At 38.2% G+C, this 13355-nt stretch overlaps 2 protein-coding genes across 2 annotated transcripts; both read right to left on the bottom strand.

The window, feature by feature from the left end:
• Positions 1-344: 344 nt before the first annotated feature.
• LOC113233853 (probable RNA-binding protein 46) lies at positions 345-10110 on the bottom strand. Its single transcript, XM_026469074.1, has 6 exons — positions 9934-10110; positions 2512-2630; positions 1981-2072; positions 1616-1911; positions 1209-1393; positions 345-1122 (listed from the first exon to the last, which is right to left on the bottom strand). Exons 1-6 carry the CDS (start codon positions 10108-10110, stop codon positions 885-887), a joined length of 1107 nt encoding a protein of 368 aa, XP_026324859.1. The 3' UTR covers positions 345-884.
• Positions 10111-10642: 532 nt separating this feature from the next.
• On the bottom strand, positions 10643-12614 carry LOC113233946. Its single transcript, XM_026469182.1, has 6 exons — positions 12560-12614; positions 12167-12367; positions 11862-12019; positions 11530-11727; positions 11342-11435; positions 10643-10959 (listed from the first exon to the last, which is right to left on the bottom strand). Exons 1-6 carry the CDS (start codon positions 12612-12614, stop codon positions 10688-10690), a joined length of 978 nt encoding a protein of 325 aa, XP_026324967.1. The 3' UTR covers positions 10643-10687.
• Between the last annotated feature and the right edge of the window lie 741 nt (positions 12615-13355).

Genomic DNA, 13355 nt, shown 5'->3' with positions numbered 1-13355 from the left:
CAATCAAAATGTAATAAACATTAAATAATGGGACTGAGAGTATGACCAATCAGAGTAAAGTTGAAACACATTGGAAACAGTTGATAACAGGAGCGGAAGTACGATGAGCCACCTTATACGACTTAAAACAAGATCGACCAAACTGGAAGGCGAGATGGACGAGAACATCAGGGATAAGTTACTTTGACCAATTCCAAACAAAAGTGGTGAGCATGTCGTGCAAGTAAATGAAAGAGGCTAGAATAGCGTTTACTATCCCGAAAAGACGTCAGCCTGTAAGTCTAAAACAACATGAATGGAAATAATCCATCAGCTAGATTTCTTATATTTAGGGTGATAGGTACGTAGACACACAGCTCCTTGCTGACTAGTGTTTTATGAAGACGTCATCTTTGGTTATTTGTGATATTTTCAGCAAGATAATGTGATTTTACTCATAGGCAACACAGTTTCGATAAAGTCTTTAGTTTGTCTCCTACATTCATACATTTAAAATGTTCAAGCCTAAATATATTTCAGTTTTTATGATGGCACCAATACATTAAAACTCAAGGCGTTTAATATAGGTAATTAACAAAATCAAGACAGCAATTTGCGAGAGCTACACGTATAATTTGGATTTGGAGCTTCCTCGCCTATTAGGTATTCACCAAAGTTACCGACTCAAAGACGTACTAAGTACACACTGCGAAAAAATTCAATTTGCACAGCACGAGATCGTTCATTTACGCACGAGTTAAAATAAAATTGAATAAAAAACAATGCAAGAAAATAGATCATGCTACGTGGAATAATCGCATGCAAGTCTTTCTTTGCCGACGCTACGTCGACGTAGTCGTTGAGTTTCACAGCTACGTGGCTAAGTGCGAGTAAACGTTGGCCACTCACTCGTTCTTGGTAGGCGCGATGAACTCCTGCAGTGGGTGGCGCGCCGTCCAAGGGTTGAAGTCGCGGGCGGCCTGGCGCGGGGGCGCAGCGCCGCCCAGCCAGCCTCCGCCCGCGCCCAGCGGCGGCGCCCACACGGCGCGCTCACCCGCCTCCAGGCACAGCCCCGCGCTCAGGTTCAGGTTGCTCATCGACGACATCAGCGAGTCCACGCCGTTGGCGATGCGGGTCGACCACCTGCCCGGGGGTTAAATACATTCATGTTCATTTCTTGTTCCGCGTGCTGTACACCAGTTAAGCTGCAGTAGAATGAATATACTGACTCATTGGCCGCGTTGGCGGCGGCGGCGGCGCTGCGCTGCGCCTCGTGGATCATGCGCAGACGGCGCGCCTGCGACCAGGGCTCCAGAGTGTAGGACGGCGCTGTGGGAGCCACAGCCGCGCCTGCGCCGCCTTCCTCCGGAGCGCGTGTCAGCTCCACGCCGCGCTCCGGCGTCCAGCGCCCCACCTGTCACACATCTCATTCATTCCCTCTCCAATTTATCGTCATCACGTTTGCCGTACCCTGGTCAAAAATATCGTCAGAAAGTACCACTTTTACAGCCTTCAACCTAAAAAAGAATTATATATCAATCCGTCAATAAACAAAATGGTACCAACCGCTTTACGTCATTATTGTATACCTACGCATTAAATCGATGCGTCTGTAATTTATTCCAATTAAAATTACCTCTCGGTACTGTTTGAGTAGTTGCGGCGATTGCGGCAGCGACCAGTCGACGGCGGGCCGCGCGCCACAGCCCCACGCCGCAGCCGCAGCGGCCACCAACGCCTTACGTGCCATTGCGGCGCCGCGGTGGGATTTGTACTCCACTATGGCAGCGCACGAGGCGATGGAACGACGGATGCGCACTTCTTGAACTTCGTCCGTCAAAGCGTACAGCAGACGCACGATCTCAGCGGACGGAGTAGTGGGCGGGATGCGCGAGATAAATATACGACAGTTGTTGATCGAGGGACATACACCTATGAGAGCAAATTATGGATGGAGTTACACAAGCGACGCGAACTCGTTCACTACCAGAAAATACTCACCCAATTGCCAAGACGGACGGATCATATAGTTGTTGAACATCCGTATGGCGTTGCTCGCCTCCGCTTCGGTCGTATACATAGCGAAGGCATACCTGCACAAATAGAACCGGTTTTACATTGTGTAACATCACTACCGCGGCAGAAAAATCTTCAGCGTTATAAATATATTGTCTAACAAGTAACGACTTAAAGAACTTGAAATAGATGTCGTATGCAAAATTTAAAACAGCAGGTTTGGTAAAATATTCTGATCAATGACAATTTATTATGAATAATAATATCTGTATTAACGACAATTATTGCCACAAGTCATCAAATCATCGAGTCAAAAAGCTATTACAAAATGTCCGAAATATGTATACATTTCGTAATAGCTCTTTGTACTAAACTGCTACTACATAGCTATACTCAATCGTGAGCCCTTGAAGAGTTGTGGCGGCGACATGAGCGTCCCGTTGGGCATTCAGTTCAGAAGAAAATAATTGTACTATACACCTATGTTAATTAACCTGTTGATAGAGAATAACTCACCCTCTATTCCAGCCCGAAAAGTTGATCATCAGGCGAAACTCGAACAGCTCGCCGGCCTGGCGAAACAGCGGTACCAGCGTATCCTCGAAGCAATCGTGAGGGATCCTTCCGACGAATACCTACACGACAAACATATGTTTCATACTGCAGTCTTTCAAAGGAATTCGAAAGAAAAGACCAAACCAGTACGGAACAGCTAATTATATTCCAAGCACATTTTCATTCAAAATGTTTTTAAAGTTATGGACTTATCTCATGAATAACATAACGACATTTCAGAATAAAAATACAAATATAAAATTCCAATATAATCAAAGCCGTTTTTACAGTATTAGGTACTGGTGAGATAACGGAGTCTTTTTCCAGTTGCCCTGTGGTTTAATCAATTACTCGACCAATTATGCGTATCCGTGATGCAACTGACCCGAATAATTTGTGTACCTTCGCCAGGGCCGAGCTTGTATATCTTATTTAGAACTTTCCAAGAAAATCGTGGCAGCCTCTGCAGCAAAAATACTTAAAACAATTCGTCTACTAGTTTAATACTAGTTACGACTGTTAATCCAGGGAAAATATTTCAATAAGGCTAGCACGACAGAGGAGCAGTGTATTTTAACACTTGTGGTATAGCTTGTGTCAATAAATCTATTTTATATATTATTATTGTATAATATAAAAGGGCAGGCAAATCGCTTTTAAGCCGACCTAGAGTCGTATTCCAGAACTCTACTCAATACTCAAGTCAGGACTTGAGTATTGCAGTGAGCATTGAAAATCATACTCAAGTCCTTGCCGTTAGGGTCGTATTTCCAATGCTTGAAATCATACTCAAGTCTGCTCAAATTCTGACTTGAGCATTGAATAGAGTTTTGGAATACGACCCTGAGATCGTCTTAGGCTCAATTTATAGGTCGCGCCGCGAAACGAAATGGAAGCGAATTTCTGTCAGGAAATTGTACCATTTCGTCGCCTTACTTTCTCAGAATAACGTATCTTAAAACACAAAGTTACTGAAATGCAAAAAATGGATTGTATATACAAATTTAGCAGGCTGGTCCTGATTTCACAAGGCATTTCCTTCATGTTTACACACTGGCTTCACCCTTGATAAGAAATTGAAAATAAATAGAAAGTTTTGTGGTCTCCTAAATAATCACTCTTTATAAGATACGAATTTGAGAAAGTAAGGCATCGATTTGTACCTAATTAACTTTACGTCAATTGTGTAACAAACTACTCGTAAATACGATGCCGGAATTCCCGAAACTTCTCGAGAGGTCTCTGGTAAACGCGCGAACTATTTTTTCGCTCGTACCTAGTTTGAACGTTATACAATTGACATAAGTTCATTTGCAATGGTTAAAAAAGGTTGGCTCCCATTCCGTGGCAATATAAATTGACCCTTGCTAAGCTAGGACAAAAAAGTCAGATATATGTTAGTGAGAGGGAGTAAAGATCTTATACAACTTCCGTCTTACACGACAATGTAAAGTAACTCTTATAGCATTATAAAACAAAGTTGTAACAAAATTATCCGAAACGCTTCTGACTTCCAAAGTTGTAACAAAATTATCCGAAACGCTTCTGACTTCTTGTGGATAAATAGCATTATTTTGTTTTCGTACCTAACATAATAATACATTTTAACCTAGTGTTTATAAGTCTAAGCGCATAAAGATCGTACCCTGGCACCAGATAGACTACAGTATTGCTCATTAGGTTGACCAATTAATTTCGGGTACGATGACAAGAGCTGTCAGTCGTCTTCATAATATTAATGATAGTTTGTAACGTAAGCTTCCGTATAATATGCGTAGGTAACATGCCTCTCGATACAAAAGCCTGTGCTATATAAGACGTAAAGACTCTGTTCAATTTTATTGTAATGTGATATTTTTTTATTTAGCTATTAACCTATATTATATTGACAATTATATTCATAAATTATTTAATCTATAGCATCAGCGCGTGCTAAAGACGCATTGGTTTGTCCCAGCTCTATCCATCTGGCTCTGTCTGTTGTCAGCCTGGTCCATAGAGGTTCAGCTATTTTTTTAAAGTCGTCGGACCATATTCTAATTGGACGACCTCTTTTCCTCTTGACATTTTCTCTTGGTAACCATTCTGTTACCTTTCTGGTCCACTTTTCTATTCTTTCCCTGTACATGTGGCCAGTCCACTTCCACTTTAGTGTTTTGCTTTTTGTGGTGACATCCTCCAATTTAGTAGTCCTTCGTATGTCTGTCTCTTTTTGTCTCGTAGAGAGAATGATATGTTATGATACTTAATTGGTAGAAAGTGTGCAAACACTCCCTGAGGCAGTAATGTTATTCTTGTACGAGTACTTGTGATACGTTCTTTGCTGGAGGAATTGAGATTTATCGGGTTGTAATATTTTCTAAACTTTAACCTTTAATTATTACTTATTGTACAGTCAAGAGTACATCAAACTGACACTTGGACCCGTTCTTATCGCAAGCAGCATAAAGTTAAATTTTAACCTCGCCTTTTCAATTTGCTTTAGCATTAGAAAAGATTCGCTGACGCATAGACAGTCACTACAGCTGTATCTTCTAGTATTAGCTCGGAAGTGTGTCACTGTCGGCGAGATCTTGTCATGAAGTGATCTACCACCGAACGGCCTGTGTGTATTCACACAACTTCTACAGACTGCGGCACATCAAACTCAACCTACACATTGACGGATCTTGTTCCGTTGCACTGAAGGCGATATATAATACAGTGGTGGTCGTTCAATTACAAACACTTCTTATGATTGAAGGAAGTTTAACTTCAACGTACAAATGTTCGTGAAAAATATATAAATTCAATAAAAAATAATCATGCAATAATATAGCCACTCAAATAAAAAATCATTAAATGCCATTGACTTACAAATAAATGGACGACGGGTCTAATACAAAAACCACGAAAAAAAATGTCCCAAGTCAACCTATTTAAACGTAGTGACATGTAATCGCAGTACTGCCTAATTTTGCTTGCTTCGCTGTCAGTGGAACAAACGAAGACTAAAGCGTGAATGACGCTCTGTATACGATTTTAACGCCCTATAAGTTCACGATTTTAACGCCCTATAAGTTCGGACACTTTTTAGCGCGGACCCGACGTCCATATAATTGTAAGTCAATGTTAAATGCATAATAAATAAAACATGTCTTACTTTTAATTATAAAATGAGTATTACACAATGTACGAGTATATTTTCTGTTCCTGGCCGCTTGGACGTCTAATTAGAAACATTTGAAAAAAGCATCTATAGCTCGTTCTTTTTTTGAAATTGAATAATAAAATTTCTTTCTTGCTGTTTTCTATTAATTTGGCGGCAATTCAAAATTTGATCTGAATTTAATTTTGTTCAAAATGGGCAAAAATAAAAGTTGTGACGCGTCAACTAGGCAAATAATTGTTAATTTACATTTAGATCAAAAGTGGACGTACAGAAGAATAGCTGAGCATTTAAATTGTTCTGTGAAGAAAGTTTTTAATGCAATTGATATAAAACACATGGAACTGTTGAAAATGTTCTTAGAAAGGCTCGGCCGAGAAAAACCTCTCCCAGAGAAGATAAGCTAATCGTTCGTGTTGCTAAAAAAGACCCATTTAAAGGGTCAAACCAGATTAAAAATGAAGTTTTGTCGCCTGATGACCCCAGAAACGTCTCATCAAGACTGATACGCCGAAGATTAGTGGAAGCTAAATTGTTTGGAAGAACCTCTCGAAAGGTACCGCTTGTTACCAAGCAACATCGAGAGAAGCGATTATTATTCGCAAAAATATACTATATTAATTGGACGGTACGAGACTGGAAAAAAGTTTTATTTTCAGATGAAACGAAAATAAACATGGCAAATTCAGATGGAAAGCGCTATGTTGGACGTCCTGTAAACAGTGCTTTTAATTATAAATACACAAGGAGCATAGTTAAGCACGGTGGCGAAAACATTAAAGTTTGGGGGTGTTTTTCCGGATGTGGAGTTGGTCTCGTTCGGAAGATTGATGGTACAAGAAAATCTGTGGTATATTGTTAAGAAGAAAGTCTCAAACAAACGTAACACCAGTCAAAACGAATTATATGAAGCATTTGTTGAAGCATGGAATTCAATCCCCCTAGCAAAATGTATGACATTGATTGAATCAATGTCACGTCGTTGCATAGCTGTTATTGAAAATAAGGGATACGCCACTAAATATTAATTATAAATATTGGTAGGCTGTGGATAGTAGCTATTTCGTAAATAAAAATACTAATAATTAAAAAAATGTTGTTTTTTTACTTTTTTGTTGTTGTTTCTAATTAGTTGCCCATTACTGTTTATACCTTAAAACTGATATAAGTGTTTGTCTGAAATGTAATATTGAAACTGCACTTGTGTAGTGGGATTTATATTGTTTTTCTAATAAATAATAAATCGTTGAACCTATTGTTGTCCTATTTATTGTTTAATTTCAAAATAAAAACGATTGCGGTGAAGTTTCTTACATAATGTCAAGGACCGTTTGTAGTGTTTCTAATTATACGACCACCACTGTATATAGGCGGTATATAACTTGTTGTACTGTTGACCCGTACAAGAGCGCGTGTGGATCGATTATTGGTAGCTTCGCGAAACTAGAGGTGCGACAACAAATGCACTCAGCTAGTTTTGAAGAGCAGTATGGTCTTGAATCTCGCGTCCAATTAACTGAGCAGGATCAGACGAATGAGACAAACCGACAGCAGTTTTAAGACTTAACTCTGTGAGGCGAGAATAGCGACGAGTGTAAGCAACATAACAACTTTCACATGATATTCATTTGACAAGAAAAAACAAAACTAATCGCGCAATCTCCAAAAAACAATCTATTTCACGCACTAATCGGGCCGGGCGCGGCAGTGCTTTACCCTCATATGATCCACTTTGTTTGGTCTCGCTACGCTCACTGTACATCCATCCTGTCCCGGGATCACATGATATTCGCATTTGGTGGGTTCCGTTGCAACTTTAAACCGACGCCGGGTTCAGACACTACAAATCCGAAGACGCGCGGCACAGCGCGGTACAGCTCCGCTTTACTCATTTGTTACAAATGCATACTTTATAAAATAACTTTGGAGAGAATATGTTTTCTAGTATATTTCATTGAGCTCGCCGCCGTCGCCCGACTGCTTACTGCATCTTCGTTTTCATTTTTTGTTTAAAGAAATGTAGCCTTATCGTGCAGAGCATAGTTTCCCAAAGAGATCCCTGCCCCCAGTGGGCGCTGAAGAATCTTAGGGCGGTAGGGACCTCGGAAGCAATTGGGGGGCGTTGAAACTGTCCAAGGGGTGCTACCGCATTTGAAAAATGCCTTGAATCTATATAAACTGCCCTTATGTAACTATATAATTTAATCCCTCGTGATTTTTTTGCGTTAATATAAAAAAAATACGCGTTTTCAATTCTTTTTTGTGGTGTTGAGCTTTGAAATTTTTTTATCTTGCCTAAGTGGGAAGTGAGCCAAAAAGTTTGGAAACCTATGGTGTAGAGCAGCGTTTCTTAACCTGTGATCCATGGACCCCTAAGAGATCCGTGCAATGAACGCCGGGGGTCCGTGGCGAGCGTACCTAACATAATGGAACAGCAACCGTCACACTATGCATCTATTTATACGTAATTAAGTAAAGTTAAATCGCAAACAATATAAGCTTGTAAAAGTTAACCTACTTTTTTATCTTCTTAGAAAGGGTCCGTGGACTCTTTGACATTTTAAAAGAGGTCCATGACTAGAAAAAGGTTAAGAAACCCTGGTGTAGCGGAAAACTTTATATCACGAAAGATCTAAAGCGCCCCGTAAACGATCAAATAGTTTGTCAAATTTCACGTATTTGTCAAACGTTTCGACCGTCTCTGCGGTTGTATTCCATGCGTTTGTCAAATAATGTTGTAACCAAACTTCAGTTGTCGCCTATGCGCTCACCTTGCTAGATTGCGTAGTTATATGGCTCTGTACGCAATATTTCTGATTGAAGAAAACTTCTGAAGGATAAATTTGCCAAATTATTTGATTGTTGATGTTGAAGTAGCGCTTAACAAACTGTCGTTAAGATAAAGCTTTTCTACTATTCTCTTACTTTTCCGAATCGTGGAGTCATTTGTTTGAGAATAAATGTTCCTAATACACTGTTCCTATCCACTGACCACTGTGAGACTACGGGCTCTCCGGTAAGAGTCCTCCGCCAGTGATACGCCTTCACGGGCGTCTCTGGCTACCCCCGGCGAGACCGTACTAGTCTGCCTCGATGGTGAATGGCCGGGGCGTTCGTCCCGCACGCAACTAGCGTGTTTTAGTAACGGTCTAGATGAGGGCCTGAGACGAGGAAATGCGCGGGGCACGTGAGTTGTTTAAGTCGGGAGCTATGTCCGGACATTTTCGCAGGACAATGCAACCGGCATCTCCGGCACTAGCCTGGAGAGCTAGTAGAGGATGAACTACCGCCTCCGGTCCCTCCAGACGCGTAGGAATTCGGGAACTGGAGAGAAGCCGATTTTCGGTGTCGGGAAGTGAACGTGGCTTGCAGTTCCTCTATCAATTAGGAGATTTGGTAGTCGACTTAGAGTCGGCGGCTCAGCTGTGGCAACGGTTAGTAGCATAGAGCGCGACGAGAAGTGAACATGCTACATCCCAGTACCTGTCTGGAAAATGGGAAAGTGCTGTACGAGCACCCGGGGCGGCTCACCTAAGGCACTGGCCTTATAGAGAACCAGATAGAAAATAGGGAAGGTGCTGTACGTGCACCCGAAGCGGCTCACTAGCCTTATAGAGAACTGGATGAAGTCCGTGCAAACGGGACTGATCAGGGGCAGGACCCGACTTAGATGGTCCCAGTGCGGGCTTGCTCGCACAGGTTATAGGGCCCTTCCCGCATAACGAAGATGTACATAGATACACTATAAACAAAATTTGTGTAGGTAAATATTTTGATAAATCATGTTTACATACAACCTTTGAAAAATTAAAGCTACCTATTGATATTTTGATCGCGGATTGGTATTTCGATTATGGTGTAGGTACGATTATGAAAAATGTTGAACTTGAGGCACTCTCCTTCAAACTAGCACATACAACATTATACACGTATACTATTTGAAGTCATTTTATAAACACCGAGCAAATGTTTCAACTCTATATTATGGAATAGCTTGTGCGATGACCCATACTGTGCTGTGCAACGCGAGTGCCGCGAAAAATTATGCAAAATGTGAGTCCATACACGGCGCGAGGACGGGCGTGTACACCCATGCAAGCCTTGCAAGCCGCGTTGCTACGTTTGTGTGGAGTTCCCGAACTCGTCTGATATACGTTATTATGATAACACGGTAGGCATTTAGCAAAATACATACTTGCATAGGTACACGCTCAGATTCAGAAATAAATACTTACCTCACAATTCCTTGAAGGTTCTGGACCAGTCCACGCATGGGGAGCCTTCCTATAAATTCTCTGTCCATTTATTTGTGTAAGACTATAAGATGTGTTATTTTCTGTTAGAGATAATAATCTTGTTGATAATTCGTACTGATTCACTTCACTAGAAGAATAATGCTTAACTGGTGGCATTTTAGCCAATATAAATTTTTATCTTATAATAATAATAGTTACGAAAATATTCCACTACGCGTACACGCTTCCCGCGTGGATCTCAAAAAAGAAAGAAATGAAATAAGAAAATGGCGAATTACAAACAAAATGATGGCCACGGTGACCTTGAAAACTTACTGAAAATCACAATACTTTTATTTCTTTAATTATTAAATTGAATTTATTACATTAAATGAAACAATTCAATAACCTTATAACATAATTTTCATCAATATAAGAATAAGATGAATGAAAACAACAACGAGAAAACACAGTTCTAAACTATTTTAGAGACGGACGTGCACCAGAATGACTTTGAATTTGGAACGTTTTTCAAGTATTTCGTTTCCTAGATACAATCAAAAGCACACCTCACAAAGCAAAATAAAATGAAACTATATTCTTTTCGCAATCTTTTCTTGTAATAAACATTAACAATGAATAAAATTATATATACAGTCGATTTAAATTAAGCAACAATCACTAAACCTCTTCTCTATTATAAAAGTATTGAAAGTTGAAAAACAATTTTTTTTGTCTGCAAAGGTTGCAAAGTTTACAAAAATAGGATGACCATATTTACTACCAACAAATGGGCACATGGTTTTAAACTAAAACCAAATTTTCGCTGAGATATTTGATTTGTTGAAAGGCTGCTTTTCAATTGCATTCTTAACATAAATATACGTCGTGTCTTTTGACTCATTCTATAAATCTGTTGCTTAGTGAAAAATTCTAGTTTATTTTGATTCATAGTCTTCATAACATTTGGAGTAATTGCTGCTATAGCCTCTAATTGTAGGGAACTTATTTCTTTAGCTGGTATGCCTAAAACAAAATCAAGTTTATTTTTATCGAAAGTTATGTCATAGGAAGTTGATATATAAATACTTGCAATATCTATTTCATATTGTCAACCATGAAAATACCCTAAAATACCTTAGAGGATGGAAGTCTAAGTAATATACCAATATTTTGAAGTGACATTTTTACTAAATTTAAAAAAATCAACATAAGTACAAAGTCACGTCAACTTATTTCATAAAAGCCAGCGAATATTTACAAAAATAGTTATTGATTACGAAACTATTAAATAATAATAACAATAATGTGCCAGACAACCATACCAATTACTTCTTAGTTATTTTTAAAAAATTCAGCGGAACTCACAATAATTATAATATTTTTTAGAAGATCAAAAGCAACTCACATGTCAATAATGCACTGAGTCTACCAATCTCATGAGAAGACCATTTAAAAGGTTTGCCATACGCATCGTGATGCGTAGCTATATCGTACAATACCTGAAATTAATAATTTTATATAAATTACTTAAAATAATTTTAGCGACGTATTTTTATAAATTTGTTCATCAAACCGGTAGGTTAATGATCAAACCTGAGTTTGTTCCACCGAACATCGATCTATTCTATTTAGAATGTCGAGATTAACTTCTTTAAAAACATTAGGCTCAATCAACTTAAGGTCTACTGCAGGAAATCCACATAACAAGTAGCCCAAATCGTCAATGTATGTTCCGTTAGTAAACCACATATCACCGAAGTAACGTTTGTAAGCGGCAGCTAGTATTCCATACTGGAAAGAAATCAATTAATTTTATTGTAATAATGGAGAAAATATTATGTCATGATTTACAAGTAATGAATAGTTATGTTAAATGCATTTGCAATAAATTATTACATTGTACAACAATACTAGATCAACTCAACTTTTCTATCTTTTAATTTTAAGGGTTGCTTTGAAAAATATTTAAGTACTGACGGAACTCCGAAGTTAACGTAATACAAATCTTCTTCAGGTACCGAATTCAAAAGAGACCCAAATGCTAAAAATTCTCTCCCTTGTAAAAATGCAGCTGTTTTACCGTCTGAAATTAAGAAATAATATATAATTATTTCTAAAAGAAAACTATTTATTAATTTTAATTGTTTATTGTTATTATATGTATATATTATTAATAGAGTAGGTACCTAGTTAACTATGAATATATTTATATTATATTGAAATGCTCTACCTGTTATCGTATCCCACGCCAACAGAACTTTTTCAATAGGTATGTATTGTTTCTTTATATGAACTAACACATGTAAAATACTTTCCGCATCGATTCGTAAAAATGACGAAGCTGGTCCAAAAAATATTATATTCATTGAATGGTCAACGCTCAAATAGTTATCAAACTCTTCATAAAAATCTTCATACATTTCCAAATCCTCTGTAAAATGTTGTTAAACAACATCAAGATCAGTCAGTCAACAAAATAGTAATATCATGTGCACAATACCACTATCGTATACATTATCTCTGTTATAACATTTTGGTAGAATAATATTCTATTGTTATGAGTCTTCTAGACGCATGAAAATTTGCCCTTTCACAATACTTAATTGTTACAAATAATAAATACCTTTATCAGATATTGCTCTCATAGAATTTTTGTCATCTTCGTAATCATAAATCATCTCTTCTATGGATTTAGTTGAAGACATAACTTCTGCAGCACTGTAAAAATAGTTTGTTTACATTTATCCGAAAATGTTGAAGTAATATTGCCACTTCAGTGTACCACCATGTCAAGAGCTGTTTCACAAGGTTCCATGCAAATTATGATAGTATATGGCTTAAAAAGTCAAAAGCTCGTCATCACTAACGCTGCGATTGACGCTTGAAAACGCGGCACGTATTCAAAGCAAAGCTTTCTTATAGAAAGATAGAAGGGCTAGAAATATTCACGAGTTTGCGATAAATAAAATGTTAAGTTACCTGAATTCTACTGTATAGAAGACCAACGTTGTTAATTTTAAAATTGCATTCATATTTATCTTCAATAACATAAATTATTTTTGTATGTTCTGTTAGATACTTCTTACGGTTTCCGCTTTCAAGTTGAAAGTTTCGACATTAAAAAGATATTTTGGTGTTATGTAATCTAATCTAGCTGGCATCGATGAGTTATACACAGGTTACCTAAACAAATTGTCTTGGAAAGTATCTCTAATCTTATATTATATTTTTTATGATTACGTACATGCGCATCATACCCAGTTATACTCTTTTATTGGTAATTTTTTATAAAATTATTTTCAGCCAAAATTTTTTGTAAGTGAGCAGACACAACAATCTTCTGTTGATATTATTTATGTTGCATTAAAGGCGTAGTAGTATGTCGGTACTTGGCATCCATGAAAATTATTACGATTTTC

This window comes from Hyposmocoma kahamanoa, unplaced genomic scaffold (assembly GCF_003589595.1).
Source record: "Hyposmocoma kahamanoa isolate Upper Pololo Valley unplaced genomic scaffold, ASM358959v1 80, whole genome shotgun sequence".
In the NCBI taxonomy this organism is placed as follows: Eukaryota; Metazoa; Arthropoda; class Insecta; order Lepidoptera; family Cosmopterigidae; genus Hyposmocoma; species Hyposmocoma kahamanoa.
The sequence above is the reverse complement of the archived record's forward strand: the minus strand, read 5'-3'. Positions and strand labels throughout refer to the sequence as shown.

Excerpts from the sequence above, each read along its gene's own strand:
- LOC113233853 (XM_026469074.1), bottom strand. The coding sequence starts at position 10,110 with ATGCCACCAGTTAAGCATTATTCTTCTAGTGAAGTGAATCAGTACGAA. Across the intron at positions 2,631-9,933 it reads AACCTTCAAGGAATTGTGAG|GTATTCGTCGGAAGGATCCC; the intron begins GTAAGTATTTAT and ends TTTGTCGTGTAG. Across the intron at positions 1,394-1,615 it reads TACTCAAACAGTACCGAGAG|GTGGGGCGCTGGACGCCGGA; the intron begins GTAATTTTAATT and ends GATGTGTGACAG.
- LOC113233946 (XM_026469182.1), bottom strand. The coding sequence starts at position 12,614 with ATGATTTATGATTACGAAGATGACAAAAATTCTATGAGAGCAATATCT. Across the intron at positions 12,020-12,166 it reads GGCGTGGGATACGATAACAG|ACGGTAAAACAGCTGCATTT; the intron begins GTAGAGCATTTC and ends TCTTAATTTCAG. Across the intron at positions 11,728-11,861 it reads TAAAATTAAAAGATAGAAAA|TATGGAATACTAGCTGCCGC; the intron begins GTTGAGTTGATC and ends ATTTCTTTCCAG.